Source organism: Gorilla gorilla, chromosome 4, assembly GCF_029281585.2.
Source record: "Gorilla gorilla gorilla isolate KB3781 chromosome 4, NHGRI_mGorGor1-v2.1_pri, whole genome shotgun sequence".
Classification (NCBI taxonomy): Eukaryota; Metazoa; Chordata; class Mammalia; order Primates; family Hominidae; genus Gorilla; species Gorilla gorilla.
Genome location: NC_073228.2, coordinates 36770479 through 36786791, shown reverse-complemented (window position 1 = coordinate 36786791; position 16313 = coordinate 36770479). Strand labels below are relative to the sequence as shown.

Below are 16313 nucleotides of genomic sequence, written 5' to 3'. Positions count from 1 at the left end.
ATTGATCTGGGATGCGGCCTGGGTATCGCGATTTTTTTTAAACTCCTCAGGTTATTCCCAGCTTGAAAACTATGGATATAAATTTCTCATTCCTCTTCCCACCCAGACAAAAAAAAAAAAAAAAAATCTAAGCCTGAGTTGATGGCCCAGGGAATCTGGCACCTGCTCCCCTGCAACCAGCCAGTGCTGCAAGGTCCCCGAAAATCGGCGCGAGCGGCGACGCTAAACACGCGGCGGCGGGGCGAGCGGGCCAGGCGGGCGGTGCCGCGCGTGGCCCCGCCCCCGCACGCCTATGGGCGCGAGGTGCGGGCCCTGACGTCACTCTTGTCAGGGCCGCGGCACATGGGCGGCCGGATGCGCTGAGCCCGGCGCTGCGGGGCCGCGGAGCGCTGGGGAGCAGCGGCCGCCGGCGCGGGGAGGGGGGTGGGGTGGGACGGCGCACCGCCTCCGGTGCTGGCACTAGGGGCTGGGGTCGGCGCGGTATCTTCTGCCCTTCTGCAGCCGTCGACATTTTTTTTTCTTTCTTTTTTTCAATTTTGAACATTTTGCAAAACGAGGGGTTCGAGGCAGGTGAGAGCATCCTGCACGTCGCCGGGGAGCCCGCGGGCACTTGGCGCGCTCTCCTGGGACCGTCTGCACTGGAAACCCGAAAGTTTTTTTTTAATATATATTTTTATGCAGATGTATTTATAAAGATATAAGTAATTTTTTTCTTCCCTTTTCTCCACCGCCTTGAGAGCGAGTACTTTTGGCAAAGGACGGAGGAAAAGCTCAGCAACATTTTAGGGGGCGGTTGTTTCTTTCTTTCTTATTTCTTTTTTTAAGGGGAAAAAATTTGAGTGCATCGCGATGGAGAAAATGTCCCGACCGCTCCCCCTGAATCCCACCTTTATCCCGCCTCCCTACGGCGTGCTCAGGTCCCTGCTGGAGAACCCGCTGAAGCTCCCCCTTCACCACGAAGACGGTGAGCGCTGCCGCGGCCCCGCTCCGGGAAGGGACGACGCTCCGGGGGTCCCCCTCCGCGGCCGGGCACGCCCGCTGGAGCATCCCCCAACCCCGCTCCCGCCCTGTCCCGCGGCGCCCCGGCCCCGCGCTGATGAAATTGAGGAGCTCACCCAGCACCCTTCCTCCCCTTCCTCCTCCTCCATAAAAGGGGAGGGACCCCTCCTGAGCTACATTTAAAAAAGCTTCGGGCACCCGGCCTCCCTGGGTCCCGCTCCTGCGGCGCGGGTGGGAGGTGTAACTTGACAGGTCAGGATCTTTCCCTAGAACGAGGCACACCCGTACGCAGAGCGAGCCCGCCTGCGGAGGGCAGAGCCTCCCGGGCTGGGGAGGAGAAACCCTGGGGCCTGGTTCTGTGCGGGGCAGGGGGCAGGGGGCGGGGGTCGGCTTGAGGGAGGGGGTCTCACTGCGTAGCCTGGGTTTTGGGGTTGTGTTACAGCTTCTGTTACTGGTTAGTATTTGGAACTCACGAGGTGTGAGAGAAGACTCGTTTTCTTCTGGTGAAGGGTAGCTGAGAAAGCGGGGTGGGGGCTGGGGCCGGTGGGGGGAGTGGTCTCTCGGCGGGAAGCCGTGCACGCCTCCAGCGCTGACACTTTCCCGGTGCACTTTTTCTGGTGGGAGGGGAGAGCGGAGCAGGCTCACGTGTAACCGCGCAGGAGCCTCCTCTGGCTTGAGCCCTTTCTTGGTAAGTCCCAAACCTTCCCAAGACAACCTTGGCCTTAGCAGTAGAGGAGGGGTACGTGTGATGAGGCCCCAAACCCGGCTAAGTGATGCCACGGATTTGGGTTGATGTGATTTCATGCCTTCGGTATCACAGTAGCAAATGCGAACCGTGCGGCTCACAGTGTAAAGTCCTGAAAGGTTATTTGGCTACAAATAGCTTGGGAGTACTTGCACCTTCTTTCCTAGGAGAGGACAACCTGTTGCATTGCAAGAGTTTGCAATCTGCGGGTGATAGCCAGGGACCCCTCCCTAACTATCCTTTAAGGAAGAGCATTTGGGAGGAAGGGGCTGCCTGCAGGCTTTTGCATCTGTGGGTGTTTTAAGTCAGATTTTCAGATGAGATGGTAGAGGGTTAGAATGGATGGCAGTGGAGGCTGTGTTTCTCTGAAGATGAAACTCAGAAGCAAATTCCTTAATCCCAGATTCCACCCACGACTGAATACTAGAATTGGCAAGATCCGGAATGCTTGTTAAAGACCTAATGGGCGAGCAGTACTTCCAGGTAGCAAATAGCTGCATACTTCCAACATAAATGTACAGAATAACTCACCTTTTCCAATAGCTCTGCTTTTGAAAGGTTTTGTAAATGCATACTCTTTGTAAATTGGATCATACTCAAATGTTTGGAGAAGAGAAGGAAGAAAACACTTTGTATTTTTTTTAACTCCTTTTGTAAAAATCAGTGTGCCCCAGTGGCTTTAGAAGCAAACACATGTGAGCTCAGAAAGTTCTCATTCTCTGCCAACATGAGGCATTGGTCAAGTTCCCTCAAGTCTCAGAGCCTCCGAGTCTTTGTTGTAAATGGAGGTAATTGTTATTTTGCAAGTTTATTGTGAGATTTTTGAGATAATATATGGAAAGAACCAGGTATCCAGTAGGTACTCTAAACATGATATTAAAGAAGGGTGGAAGGTCCCTGCTTTACCAAAATTAAGACCACTAACTCACTGGCTTTGTGAGTCTGAATGACCTCATATTGCTGCTGTGATGAATTCCTGGAAGATAATTCAAGCCTGGTTATTGGCTGTTGTTTTCTTAAAAATGACAGCAGTTGTATATAATCGCAGGTGTTATTTTCCTATTTTAGGTTTAAGTTATTACTCTTCTCAAATAATGTGCTGAGACTGTTCTCTGGTTTTTATCCTAGATCAGCCTGTAACCCTGCCCCAAGGACTAGTGCCTTCTTTCCAAAGTAAATAGGAAGATGTTGAAAAACAGGCAGAGATCCACGTCCTGCCTGAACTTTTAACTCTAGATCTACAAAAGACAGCAGCCAGAGAAGGACCCTGCCATTCGTGAGAAATAGTTTTATAACAGGCCAGGAAAAGTGATAAAAGAGCGGTATTGTTTTTCTTTTCTTTCTTTTTTTTTAAGTCCAACTTTCCCTTCTTCTGCAGCATTTAGTAAAGATAAAGACAAGGAAAAGAAGCTGGATGATGAGAGTAACAGCCCGACGGTCCCCCAGTCGGCATTCCTGGGGCCTACCTTATGGGACAAAACCCTTCCCTATGACGGAGATACTTTCCAGTTGGAATACATGGACCTGGAGGAGTTTTTGTCAGAAAATGGCATTCCCCCCAGCCCATCTCAGCATGACCACAGCCCTCACCCTCCCGGGCTGCAGCCAGCTTCTTCGGCTGCCCCCTCGGTCATGGACCTCAGCAGCCGGGCTTCTGCACCCCTTCACCCTGGCATCCCATCTCCGAACTGTATGCAGAGCCCCATCAGACCAGGTAAGTGCCCTGAAGATTCTCCCTTCAGAAAGGGAGGAGGAGGGTGAATGGGACAGGCAAGGTAGAGTTAGCATAAACATCTTAACACTCAGGTTTTGGCAAAGATCCTAAGAGAGGAACCTTCTTCTGCTCCACTCCTGGCAGAGGCTCTCCCACTGTAATGAGCATCCATATCACTCATCTGGAGAGTCCGGTAAATACAGACTCTTTGTATCTACCCCTAGAAATTCTGATTTTGCAAGTCTGGAATGAGGGCCCAGGAATATGCATTTTAACCTGCTCCCCCATGGGATTCTAATGCAGATGATCCAAGGGCTGCAGTTTAAGAAATAACTTACAGTTAATGATTTGGATAATTTAAGCCTCCATCGCATCTTGTATCTCTTTTCCTCATTCCCTAAACACATAGATAACAGGTAGACTCTCAATAGGGTTTGGTTTACCTATATTCACTCTTGTCTGTCCTGAAGGAAAAAAAAATGTGAGTAGGGATATGGGGCAGGTATTTTTTTTTTCCATCCTTTTCATCTTGTTTTGTCATTAGCTGAGAAGTAGAATCTAAAAGCAGGCTCTCATATTGTGTTTCTGAGCCTTCTTCAGGACCAGACTCCATCTCTCTCGTTGCTATTCCCATAAACCCAACTGTTCTTATCTTTTTTTTTTTTCATTTTCATCTGTCTATCACACTCAGTCCACCTGTATCAAAGCCCACAAGGCTGCAAGGTCAGCTGTAAATCATCTTGAAATAGTACACAAAAATATCACCTGAAATGACCAGTACTTCAAAACCGACTGCTAATGCTCAGATATAAACACAGATTGAAGGAGCTTTGAATTCATGCCTTTAGCACCCTGTAGTACCAAATGAACAGGAAGAAAGACGATTTCATGTGCACAGGTAACCAGGAACAAAGATTCAGCCAGATAAATCATCCGGAAGGTCACAGAGCTGAGGGCCTTAGCTGTGGGGGAAGACAGAAAGCAGGACAATGCGAAACTTGTGCTAGAGATTGTTACTGAACTCCGTGTCCTCGACTCTTGTAGAAATTTCTGTGGCACACAGAGCAAGATTTAAGTGGAAGGAAGTGATGCAGAGGAGGAAGAGAATACCCCTGCCTCGATATATTCATATTAGAGTTAAAGTTCTTCCTTTCAGACCTCTGCGTTCTGGCCCCTTCTCCAAAATTCACTTTGAATTATAACTCAAGGCCACTGGCTGGAATGGAATTAATTCTTAGCCTCCAGCCACCCCTGGAGGCTGTGGGAGCTTGGGAAAACACGCCTTTATGTGATCCTGATCCCCTGCTACTTAGAATGTGCGGTGCCACTATCTTCAATTTTTTTGTAGGAACAACCAACAAAAGGAATAACCCTTCAAAGTGGGAAAACAGCCAGGAGAGAAGGGAACAGAGCCCCAGTGAGAGACACAGTTGTGCCTCGGTCATTGTGCTCTGTAGACTGAGAATCACCACTTTGTAGCTGTGTGACCTTAGAAAGCAACATCATTTCTTGGAGCCTCAGTTTCCTTTTTTGTAGAAGGATACAATTTCTATTTGATTGAGTTATTGTGAAAATGAGAGATAATATGTATAAAGGGTCAAATGATTAGCAATGAGTCTTCTATTTGTGGAAGCAATTGTGATCATTGTTGTATGTGTCAACTTTTATTACTTATTTCAATCCCTGTCTTCTGAAATATCTTCGTAAGGTAACTAGGTACTGTACATAACCCTTCCTCTGGAGAGAAATGTCAGGAGATTTTGCGCAGTAGTTACTGGATTGGGGTATTTTGACCAACACTTGTAATCAACTGACAAGTATTTCTTAGTCCCCTACCAAATTTAGGATGTGTACTGTATTAGGAATACTATATTTTTTCCCAGGAGACCTGCACATATTGGGTGTTCATTCCTTGGTTCCTACTGAGAGTCAAAAATTGGGGTTTTGGAATTTGAAGCAGCTTGAAAACTCATTTGTCAGAGCTCATTAGAGTCAGTATTGATCAGTGACTCTCAGAAGGCTTGGAATGCCCAATCAGAGTTGCAATCCATAGCAAAGAACTCCTGAGTTTCAGGAGATGTCATTTTGTAAGGTTCTCGTGGAAAGACACTGGGATCAAAGGGAACACTGAGGGTCTAGAAATAAGTTCTCCATTTAAATGTCTTATTTTAAATAATGGAAACACACTTCAACATAATTTCCTTCTTGGAATTGAAACTCGATAGTCCTCATAGAAAAGGAAAAAAGTTATACCTCGTCTTCAAATACCAAACTCAGGTAAATTAACACTCTGCTGTTCGTAGATTGTTGATCATTATAAAGATGCAAAATAAAATTCTAAGAGATGCTGGCTTGATGGATGGATATTGCAAGCAAACCTGAAAAAGGAGAAAGTTCTTGATTATTCTGTGTGGCTCACAGGAGTGACCAGAATAGAAGTACCAAGTTAATCTTGAGGAAAATAAGTCCTCAGAAGGGAAGAGCACAGATGTAGCCTTGGTCATTCTGGGAATTGTATAATTTCAGTTTTGATTGGTGTTTCTCAACCTTGGCACTGTTAATGTTTGGGTAAATCTTGTGTCTTATGCTTTATAGGATGCTTAGCAGCATCCCTGCCCCTACCTCCTAGTTGCAAGTAGGACCCCCAGTGCCCCAAATGTGACAAGTAAAAATGTCTTCAGTCACTACCAAATGTCCCCTGGGCATAATACAGTCACTCCCGGTGGAGAACCACTGGTCTAGAACTTCAATTTGGACAGCAAAACCTGGACTTACTTTAGGACCCTGTCACACGCATGGATAAACTACCTGCAATGCTTTATGGCAAAACTTTTAAGAAGGTCAGGGGACATTGGGTTGCCAAGAAGAAATAGAATATTAATAAGAGCATAATTATACACTTTAGTTAATAAAACTAAGCCATCAGGCTAATCAGGAGATAATTGCAGAGTAGTTTACCAAACAATTGTTTTTGGCTATTCACTCAGCATGCATCTTTTGAGCTATGCTCCGTTGTGGTGTTAGTGCTACCTGTTTGGTTGAAGGGCAATGAAACCATGAGCTGATAAAGTATGCATTTCTAGGTCTACCCCAAGGATGTCTTGGAATGACAAGGTGAGCATTCTGGTGAATATTTATTTATTTATTTGTTTGTTTATTTATTTTTGAGATGGAGTCTCGCTCCGTCACCCAGGCTGGAGTGCAGTGACACAATCTTGGCTCACTGCAACCTCCACCTCCCAGGTCCAAGCTATTTTCCTGCTTCAGCCTCTCTAGTAGCTGGGATTACAGGCATGCACCACCATGCCCGGCTAATTTTTGTATTTTTAGTAGAGACGGGGTTTCACCATGTTGGCCAGGCTGGTCTCAAACTCTTGACCTCAAGTGATCCGCACCCCCTCGGCCTCCCAAAGTGCTGGGATTACAGGCGTGAGCCACCACAACCTGGCCCATTCTTGTGAATCCTCATACTATTTACCATGACTGCCCCAACCCCTTTCTTATCTTGAGCACCCCATCCCTATTCCTCTAACTGTCTGATCAAAGAATGAATCAAATATCTGAAGAAATCCAGTTTTCTTTCAAGAAACAATCCAGGGATTCATTAAAACCTGTTGTGGCTATTGTAGGATCACCAAGCTTTCTGGGCTGACATCTTAATGAAGGGAAGAGTAGTGGTTCTTGGAGGCCAGAGCTAACTGCAGGGGCTCCTCGGTCATCCAAGGTGCAGTGTCCTGAATGTTCCTAGGCCAGCAGAGATGACAGGAGTCATTCTGATGACTTCAATGTTTGCATTTTAGATACTGTCAGAGGTGGGATGTGGGGGTGCTCTCCTGGAGGGACGAATATGTGCTGGGTACTGGAAAAAGAAGAATCTGTTTGTCATGAGAATTGAGCGATTGCTTTAAGGACAGCCATCCCTTTAGGGAAAGTCATCTATAGCAGACAAAGGCAGAGTTATTTTTATATTACATGCTTGTAAAGCCAGATTTGAAATTATTTCCTCTGGTGGTTTTTCTTTGAATAGCTGGGGGGTGTCCTACCACTGTTAGGCCCATATTCCGCTGAGAATTAAGAAGGCTGTCTTTCTAGTTCTGAGCACGGAGACTGGGTTATGATGAAGACTGGTTACAGAGTAAAGTGAAAACCCTTCCATGTGGTTGTGTGTGGGAAAAGGATGGCATAAGTGGGTGGCACAAAAGGAGCGGGGGTGGGGGAGAACCCATTGTACCTTTGCAATCTGGAGTTTGTATTCTGTTTCTGCTGACCTTCCTTGTGAGGTTTGGGTATGGAAGGAAAACGCTGGCCTGGGAATCTGAGTAATGATGGAGGGAAGTTCTGTGCAGGTGATTCTGGGTTTATGGAAGGTCAGAGGATTCTCTTACTTTTCCCAATATTATGAGGTGAAGCTCCGCTTAAGGGCGTGCAGTTCATGTATCTTTCCAGTCCAGCAGACTGATAATGTCTGCAGGTTGGGAGCGCCATGACTGATAGTAGCTGTGCCCGGTGTCTCAAGCATCTTGGAAGTGCTGTTCATTCATCAGGGGCTAGGAGATCCTGAAGGGGAGGGAGTCTGCATGGTTCTGGAGACAGGTAGACATTTTTCTGTTTCTTGTAGAGTTTATCTTCTCCACGGATCCCTGTAGAGGACAGGCTTGCTGACATTCACAGGATAGTAGTCCCAAGCCTGTGGCAAGAGGTATTTTTGGGTATGTCTGGAAAGCAAGGCAACTTGGTGGTTAGGAGTGTAGGCTCTGGGCTCAGGGGCTTGGGTTTACGTCCTGGACCCGCCCCTGGCTTGCCGTGTAACTTTGTGTCAATTTCTTAACCCTTTAAGCCTCAGTTTACTCGTCAATACAATGGAAATTATAAACGGTCCCTCTCCCTTGGGGTTTTGGCAGGGTTAAATAAGATCGCATGTGACAAGTCTGGCCAGTGTGTATTGCACGAGTACTGGGTGCATTCAGCTGTTATGGTGTCAGTGGCATGAGGTACAGAAAGGAATGACTGGATTCCCAATCCCTGTTTTCTATTTAGGGATTTATTTATCCAGTCCCCTTCCCTCTGCAAAAATAGGACATGCTTTCATGCATTTTTTTTCTTTCCCATCATGTCCAACACTTACAGCCTGACCTTTCTCTTCCTTCTGGGTTGGGACGAATCGCTTCCCTGATGTTAACCCCGCAGCATGGCTTCTGGGTTACCAACTCCTGTTTTGCCAATGTGGAAACAGCCACTGTCTGGGTGCCCAGTCCCCCAGCTCTCGTGTGAGCCCTGGCAACCCTGGCTGCCTGCCTGCATGACCGTGTGCTCCAGGCACGTGGCTGTGCCCTGTGGAGCTTGCCCAACGCTGTGTGGTGTGCTGGCTTGCTTTTTTTTTTTTTTTCCTCCTCCCCCTCGCTTCCCTTCCCAGGAGAATGACAGCAAGTGCCAGCAAGCAATTGTAATCCTGACCCTGGCATGAGAAAGCTGAGCTCTGGAGGGCAGTTCAGATGCCAGGGAAACCTGTTCTGTCCAACATTCTAGCCAGACCCCAAACCTGGCCCTCTCTCCTGCCTGTCTGCCCAGAGGCCCTGTCTTCTCTGCACTGCTGTGGTGGGCAGGATTCCTGGAGGCCAGCTCCTGCCAAGGGTCTTGGCAGAGTCTTTCCAGTTCAGCACTGTGCCTACCAGACTAGAAAAATAGCAATATAAAGACAGAATTAGGTGGAGGAGAAGGAAAGGGGGTGGGGGAGGTGGGAAGAAAAAAACCCTTGATAACATCCTAATGTAGAAAGCCAGAGGAGGGGAAGACAGCTGTGATTTATTAGGTTTCTCAGAAACCTCTCTTCAACTAGCACTAATCACTTTTACCCAGGAATCGTTTTTTATGTCTCAGCAATGAAAATGGAGGTAAGAGGGAAGGTAGTAGAGAAAGTAATAAGATGAAAAAAATTAGAAAATAACCTATTAGAGAGGTACAGGGCCTGTGTTTGATTCTGTAATGGGTGTGGGTGAGAATATTGGTCACAGCTAATATTGATTATAATATTTGGCCCTCCCCCAGAAAATGTCTTGTCCTAAAGCTACTAAACCACTGTTTTTCTATAAATTTAAATTTCCCTCAAACTTAGGTGCCTCTGTCTCACCATGCACAATGTCTGTCAGAATGTCCTGTGTTTGAGACACCAGTCTATATGGGCAATATAGCAGTAATGTTTTTTAGAGCACAGAATTGAATAAGCAAAACAACCTGAGTGTGAATCCTGACTTTGCCACTCATTAGCTGCTCACGATCTCAGGCAAGTCATTTAAATGCTCTGAGCTTTCCGTTTCTCATCTGGAACTTTGGAATAATCATTGGACCTGCCTCATAGGACTGTTGAAGGTCATACGAGCCAATGCATGCAGAGTAATTGTCACAGTGCCTCGCACACAGCAAGTGCTTAATAACAGCTGCTGCAAGCAGCACCTTCACCACCATCTAATCTCATTTCCCATGGGAGGACCAAGCGTGGGGCTCAGAAAGAGTCTTGATACTTTTCCCTTCCTAGCTAATTAAGAACACTGGTCAAGAAATCTGGATTTCTCTCCTGCTTCTCTGCCAAGTGTTGCTTGCCCTTCTCTTAGCCTTTGAATTTTAGGTGACCTTGAGTAGCTAACTGTACCCTTTACTCATTCTTCCTGGCTCATGGGATTAAATAAACAAAATGCATTTTGAAGAAGTTTTTTTGTTTGTTTGTTTTTTGAGACAGGGTCATGCTCTGTGGCCCAGGCTAGAGAGCAGTGGCGCGATCATGGTTCACCACAACCTCAACCTCCCAGGCTCAAGAGATCCTCCCACCTCAGCCTCCCAAGTAGCTGGGACTACAGGCATGCACCACCACACCTGGCTAATTTTTGTATTTTCTATAGATACAGGGTTTTGTTATGTTGCCCAGGCTGGTCTTGAGCTCCTGAGCTCAAGCAATCCACCGACCTTGGCCTCCCAAAGTGCTGGGATTACAGGTGGAAACCACTGTGCCCTGCCCAAAGAAGTTCTTGATTAGATTTCTTCCATGTCATATTTGCTAATAGATCAGTCAGTTACTGCTACCACTGAATTTTTAACAATAGACATTAATAATTATATTTAAAGGCAATATAGGGACCTTGGGGTAAGGAAACCATAAAGGTATGTTATGGTGTTTCAAAAGGAGAAGGTTCAGCTTATCCTCCTGCTTGCAAGCAAGACTTTACATAAGCATTCCAGAATAATAATTCCTCCTCTCCCCAAGGGGTTCTTTAATGAGTAAATCCTTAATCTTTCTGAACCTTGATTGTCTCTTCTGCAAAGCAACATCCTTGTTGGGTTTTTGTGAGCTTTCTAAAGCTACTGTGCAAGAAAGATCCAGCTTGGTGCCCTGTACATAGTAGCCAAGCCTTTACCATGAGTCAGTTCAGTTACTTTTCTCTAAGAAATGGTACAGTGATTAGAAAACAACAGAGGACTTTCGGAGGCTGAGGTGGGAGGATTACTTGAAACCAGGAGTTTGAGAGCAGCCTGGGCAACATAGCAAGACCCATCTCTACAAAATATTTTTTTTTAAATATTAGCTGGATATGGTGGCACGTGCCTGTAGTCTTGGCTACTTGGGAGGCTGAGGCAAGAGGATCGCCTGAGCCCAGGAGTTCGAGGCTGCCGTGAGCCTTGATTGCATCACTACACTCCAGCCTGGGTAACAGAGTGCGACCCTGTATCTAAAATTAAAAATAAAAGAGCAAGGTGCATGGTCCCAGAAATAGCATCCGTTTTTGCTCTGTGCTTTGGTGTTTTGATTTGTGCACCCTGAGGAAGAGAGACAAGAGTACAATTTGGCTGCTAGTTTCAAGAGACAGTGATTTAGTAGGGAAGATAAGACTTTTAGGCAAAGTGATGAGTGACAGGACAAACTAGCATGTTCTCAGTGTCAGATGATGGGTATATAGAGTCCTCCAGTATCTGTTGAAAAGAGGAGGTTGAAAGATTAATCAAGAAAATGAATAAAAATTTTAAAAATAAATAAGGGAGCAGTATAGCCAGTAAGAGCTGCCAGACCTCACAGGAAGAAGCCTTTGCTCAAGGCAAAGGTGCCTGGGGCGAGGCTTCTTGGAAGACTTGTAGCCTGTGATGGGCCCGGAAGGAGGGGTGAGAGAGCCAGATTGGAGAAGTTAATGCCCCACAAAATTATAGAGGCAGGAATGTCCACAGGGTGTTTTAGGCAACAGGGTGTAGATCCAGTTTGGCTGGTGCAGAAAATTCATATGAAGGAGTCAGGGAGATGAGTCAGAGAGGTTGGTGCCAGTCAGGCTGACAACTTCATGAGTACCAGGCTGCAGAGCTTGAACTTTATCCAGTAGGCAATAGGGAGCCATTGAAGGTTTTTGAGCAGGAAAGTGCATGTGAACATTTCCACTTGAGTTCAAGGTTGGATTTGAAACATTTTTAGAAACTTGACAATAGTTTCCTCTGGCAAGCCAGGATTTCCTTATTTTTGTTATTTTGAAAATAAATACTCTCCCTTGAACATCAAACAGCTTTTCAAAACACGATGTTCTAATGATCTAGAGAAAGTAATTCAAAAACACATGGTTTAGGTTTCATTTATAAAACCCATAATTTTGGTGATTGGGGGAAACACTCTTTGGCAAGGAAATAGTTTGAGGGATTTGACTGGTTCAGAATTTAAAAGTCCAAAAGCAGGCCTGGTCTCATAGGAGTAGGAAAATAGATTTTAATAAACCCAACTCATTAACATTCATCACTTTTAAATGCCTCTATTTTATACAGCTTACTAGGTTTGCAAATAAGTACATTGAACCAGATGTTATGTGTATGTTTGTGTGTGTGTGTGTGTGCGCGCATGTGTACGTGGGCATGCGTGCATTTGGGTTTGTGGGTGGGGGTGGGAAGGTTAATGTCTCAGTGATACAAATAGTACCTGATTGTAAGGATTACCTGGGGCAGTAATATCAAGCTAAAAATACTTAGCCAAGTTTCTGGCTAGCTTATTAGTTTTACTCCTGGGAAACAAAGGAGTCATTATTACAGTTTTGCATTCTTGAGTCCTGACCTTGTATTTGTGGCTCCCTTCTTCCCTGAAAACAGAACTGTACATCATGCTTAGATATGGGATGTGTGTGTGTGTGTTTCATATCGGGAGTACTAGTAAAGGAAAGGGACATTGTGGGAGGGGATCGGATTGGGGGGGGTTGGACTGCTGAATGTCAAGTGCATGAAATGACTTGCTCAAGCACCCCCTGAAGTGTGCTCTGATATCAAGCCAAGATTTCAGAAGGCTGAAAGAGTTGCCATAACCCAATCTAGTTCACTTAAATAGAAAATAGCTGTCAATGTGGGCAATTTCACCTCCAGCTACATAGAGTAGACAATTACAGGAGTGTTGGCAGAGTCGAGTGTCTGCTGGGGGAGAAACTGTAGTATTTGTTTCTGTTAAATTGGCTTGTGGTGGGTACAGACTCCATGACCGAATGTGGAAATTCCTAAAATGTTGGTTTTCCTTCTTTTCTGACTTTTACAAACTAATGTTACTCTCTTAACTCACTACCCATCCAATCTCATTTTCTTTCCTGAAAAACTACACAGCTCCCCTGTCACACAGGGTTCGTAAAAGTTTCGTTTTTAGAAGTTTAATCTGGGATTTGTTTCCTTAATGATCTTTGGAAGAATGCTTTGGAATTTGAGGTCTTATAATGAGACATGGCTTGTGGCTATTAAACCCTGTTGCCTCTCAAATTTTGCCTGGGAGACCCTAGATTCCTAAAAACAATGGGTGCATGCTACAGAAAGATGCTTCAGGGAGCTACAACACTAAATCATCTGTGACAAAATGTTCTCTTAGAAAGTGGAATTGCATAAATGGATCAGCAGAAATAAATGCTTTGGCAGAAATTCCTTGAGTGGGGAAGAGCAATGCTTTCTTTTCTAATTAGCTCTGGGTAACAGTCTGCTGTGATGTCTTTGCTGTGGAACCCAGGCATGGACAGTAGAGCAGGAAAGTCTCATCACTGCTCTCTAAGTGCTTCTGCACTTAATGGAAAGAGTTAAGCATGCCTGTCCATTCATACCCAATAAATGCCTCTTGAATTGATTTGAGTGGGAAAAGCGAAGGTTTGTTTGGGGGAAGGATGCCACCAGGCCCTGACCAATGGGAATCAGTGCAGCAAACCAGATGAACAAGATCATCTAGATATGCAGTAATCAGATTACCCAGAACAGAAATCTCAATACCCCAAGATATGAAGGGTTATTTTAAGGATAGTGGCAAACAGTTAAACTCAGCCTGCCCTGAGGATTGAGCAGAAGACTGAATTCACCTTAGTCATTATGATGTGGGCTGAGTTAGTAACACTGAAGGAGACCATGCAGGCTTTTACTAGAGAACTATGAAAACAGGACAGAGATCTCAGATCCAATTAGTACTGGATCAAAATAGTATTGTTTTTAAAAGGCCAAAGGCCATTGAAAGATTTATAGAGGAAAGAGTAAGTAATATAAAATGTAAAGATGGAAATAAAGCCTTGAAAGAGTTCCTGAAGACAAGAAGAGAGAAATTTGCAGAACTGACCTTGTAAGAATTTCATAAAATTCATTTCATTATGATTGATTTCTTTGTATTAGTACACCTTCCTGGGGAAGTGAGTCTCTTTTTTCCTCATAAAATCTAAAGCATGTTTATTTCAAATGGGCAGTGACAACTAAATGATTTAAAAATAATATTTATATTCATGTCAAAAAAGTTATTTTTAACATTATAAGTGAAATTTACCCAAACATAGTAGGCCAGATAATGATATTTAGTTATTGGCTTCCTGGAAGACTGATGACAGGAAGATTCAGTATTACACAAACTAGGTATAAAGAAGCAATTTAGGTCTACTTATTTTATTTCTCCTTTGAACGTCTCACTTGCCTGACAGTAGTATTGCATTGATTGAGATTTTATGATCATTTTATCTTGAATTGGTTAAACTAAAATTTATATCTTTGTCTTCTCTATAAAGAAAGATATTACTAGCTGGGCACAGTGGCTCACACCTGTAATCCCAGTGCTTTGGGTGGCCAAGGTGGGAAGATCACTTGAGGCCAAGAGTTCAAGACCAACCTGGGTAACCGAGTGAGACCCCATCTCTACATTATATATATATATTTTTAATTTAAAAAGAAAAAATATTACCAAACAGATTAATTATGCAAACATAATTTTGGGACACAGAGTTAACTTGAGGACAAAATAGTTTTTAAAGATTTTAACTGTGTATATATAAATTAATATCCTGAACCACAAGTGCATATTAGTGAATAGCAAAAGAATTTTTTTCATTCTGACATTTCAGTAATTCAGATTAGCATTCCCACCAAATTGTTGCCAGTTATCTCCATCTGTCCCCTTCTCCATTCCCCCCCACCACTCAATTTTCATATCTTTAAAATTAAATTTTCATATAAGTATATGGAACCAAAATATTATTTTCATTCATTTACCTGCCACCAGAGAGGATGTCATCGGCCAACCCGCAAAGGTGGTGGGATCTACCAGCCATATAACTCTTCTGCATTTGTTCCCTCCATTGTAAGTGAGGGTGCTGATACCTGCTTCAGAGGATTCCTGGAGAAGTAAATGAGATGATACATGTACAGCACTTAGAACAGTGCTCAGTATATAAATGGCAGCTTTCAGCAGTTTTATTTTTATTCTACAATTACTATTCCTTCTCTTCTTCCACCTCCATGGCTATTTTATGGACACTTAAGTAGGAGCACATCTTGTGTTACAGCAATGCTATAGCAGTGATGGCCTGGAAACTGCTTTTGAGTTATTGCAGGGAAGAAAGGATCAGGAAGAGATACAGCAGGTGAGCACCCTGTGTTTTTACACCTGTGAGAAGATACATCCCACCTCAAACACCATTTGTGGTCCTATCCCCCTAGCATGTCACAGTGTAATTGCCTGCTTTCTTGGATAGCTCTTTGAATAGATGTATGCTCTGTGAGCCCTGGCTGTGTTTTCCATCTCCATATGCCCTGCTGTGCCTGCATATGTCTTCTGGTGCTATGCCTGGAAGATCTTGAGTGGGTAAGGGTGAAAGGGAATTTAGAATACATTTCCTTTGGTGCTCTAGAGCCTTTCCAACATACTGCCAGATTTGTGTTTCAGGTTTCTTCTTTTTACCCTTGGTGACACTTCTGGGCCATAAAGTAGTGAACTGGCTGTCCTCTAGTTGTTGTTGATGGGCTCTTGAGTGATGTGGAGGCAGGATAATGGGTTTTCAATGGTCACAAAACTCCCTGGCCTTCTGCTCTCCTTAGTGTGAGTCTCTCAAATACATAATTCTTAACTCTCCTTTCTCTGTACCAGAGGGAAACATGGCAGAGAGGGGTCCGGATAGGAAAGAATGGACTCTTCTGCTGAAGTGAAATGGAAATACAAGGAAATTGTAAAAACAAAATAGATTATTTGGAAGAAATGTCTAAAAACGGTTTTTACACAAAGGGGACAACTAGAAGTTGATCGATTTAAGAACTGAGATTAACCTGGTATGACTTTGGTTTCCAGCTAGACTACAGCTGTGGGGTTCTTGGCCCTTGGCATGGGTCACGCTTGATACAGTATGTTGTGCACTGTACATGTGGATGTGGCAGGGTAAGGCTTTTAAAGGTACAGCAGTCTTGAGGGATTACAAAGTACATCAGCATGAAACTAGGCAAGATTTTAGCCTCTTGTGAGGGATGTTGAATTTCAGCTAAAGCTCCCTCAGCATATTTTTGTATCCCATCAAATATCTCTGAGTCGCGGCCAGGCGCAGTGGCTCATGCCTGTAATCCCAGCACTTTGGG

General features: G+C 44.5%; 1 protein-coding gene across 3 annotated transcripts in view; it reads left to right on the top strand.

Moving 5' to 3' along the window:
* The first annotated feature begins 320 nt into the window (after window positions 1-320).
* HLF (HLF transcription factor, PAR bZIP family member) overlaps window positions 321-16313 on the top strand; it is a 59843-nt gene continuing 43850 nt past the window's right edge. The window contains exons 1-2 of one of the 3 annotated variants that reach the window (XM_004041316.5): window positions 321-964; window positions 3123-3458. In XM_004041316.5, coding sequence (XP_004041364.1) covers window positions 850-964; window positions 3123-3458 — 451 coding nt within the window. In that variant the 5' untranslated portion in view covers window positions 321-849. Of the gene's footprint in view, window positions 965-1179; window positions 1252-3122; window positions 3459-16313 lie in introns of those variants that run through there. The other 2 variants (XM_019028323.4, XM_055388704.2) reach the window with 2 other exon arrangements.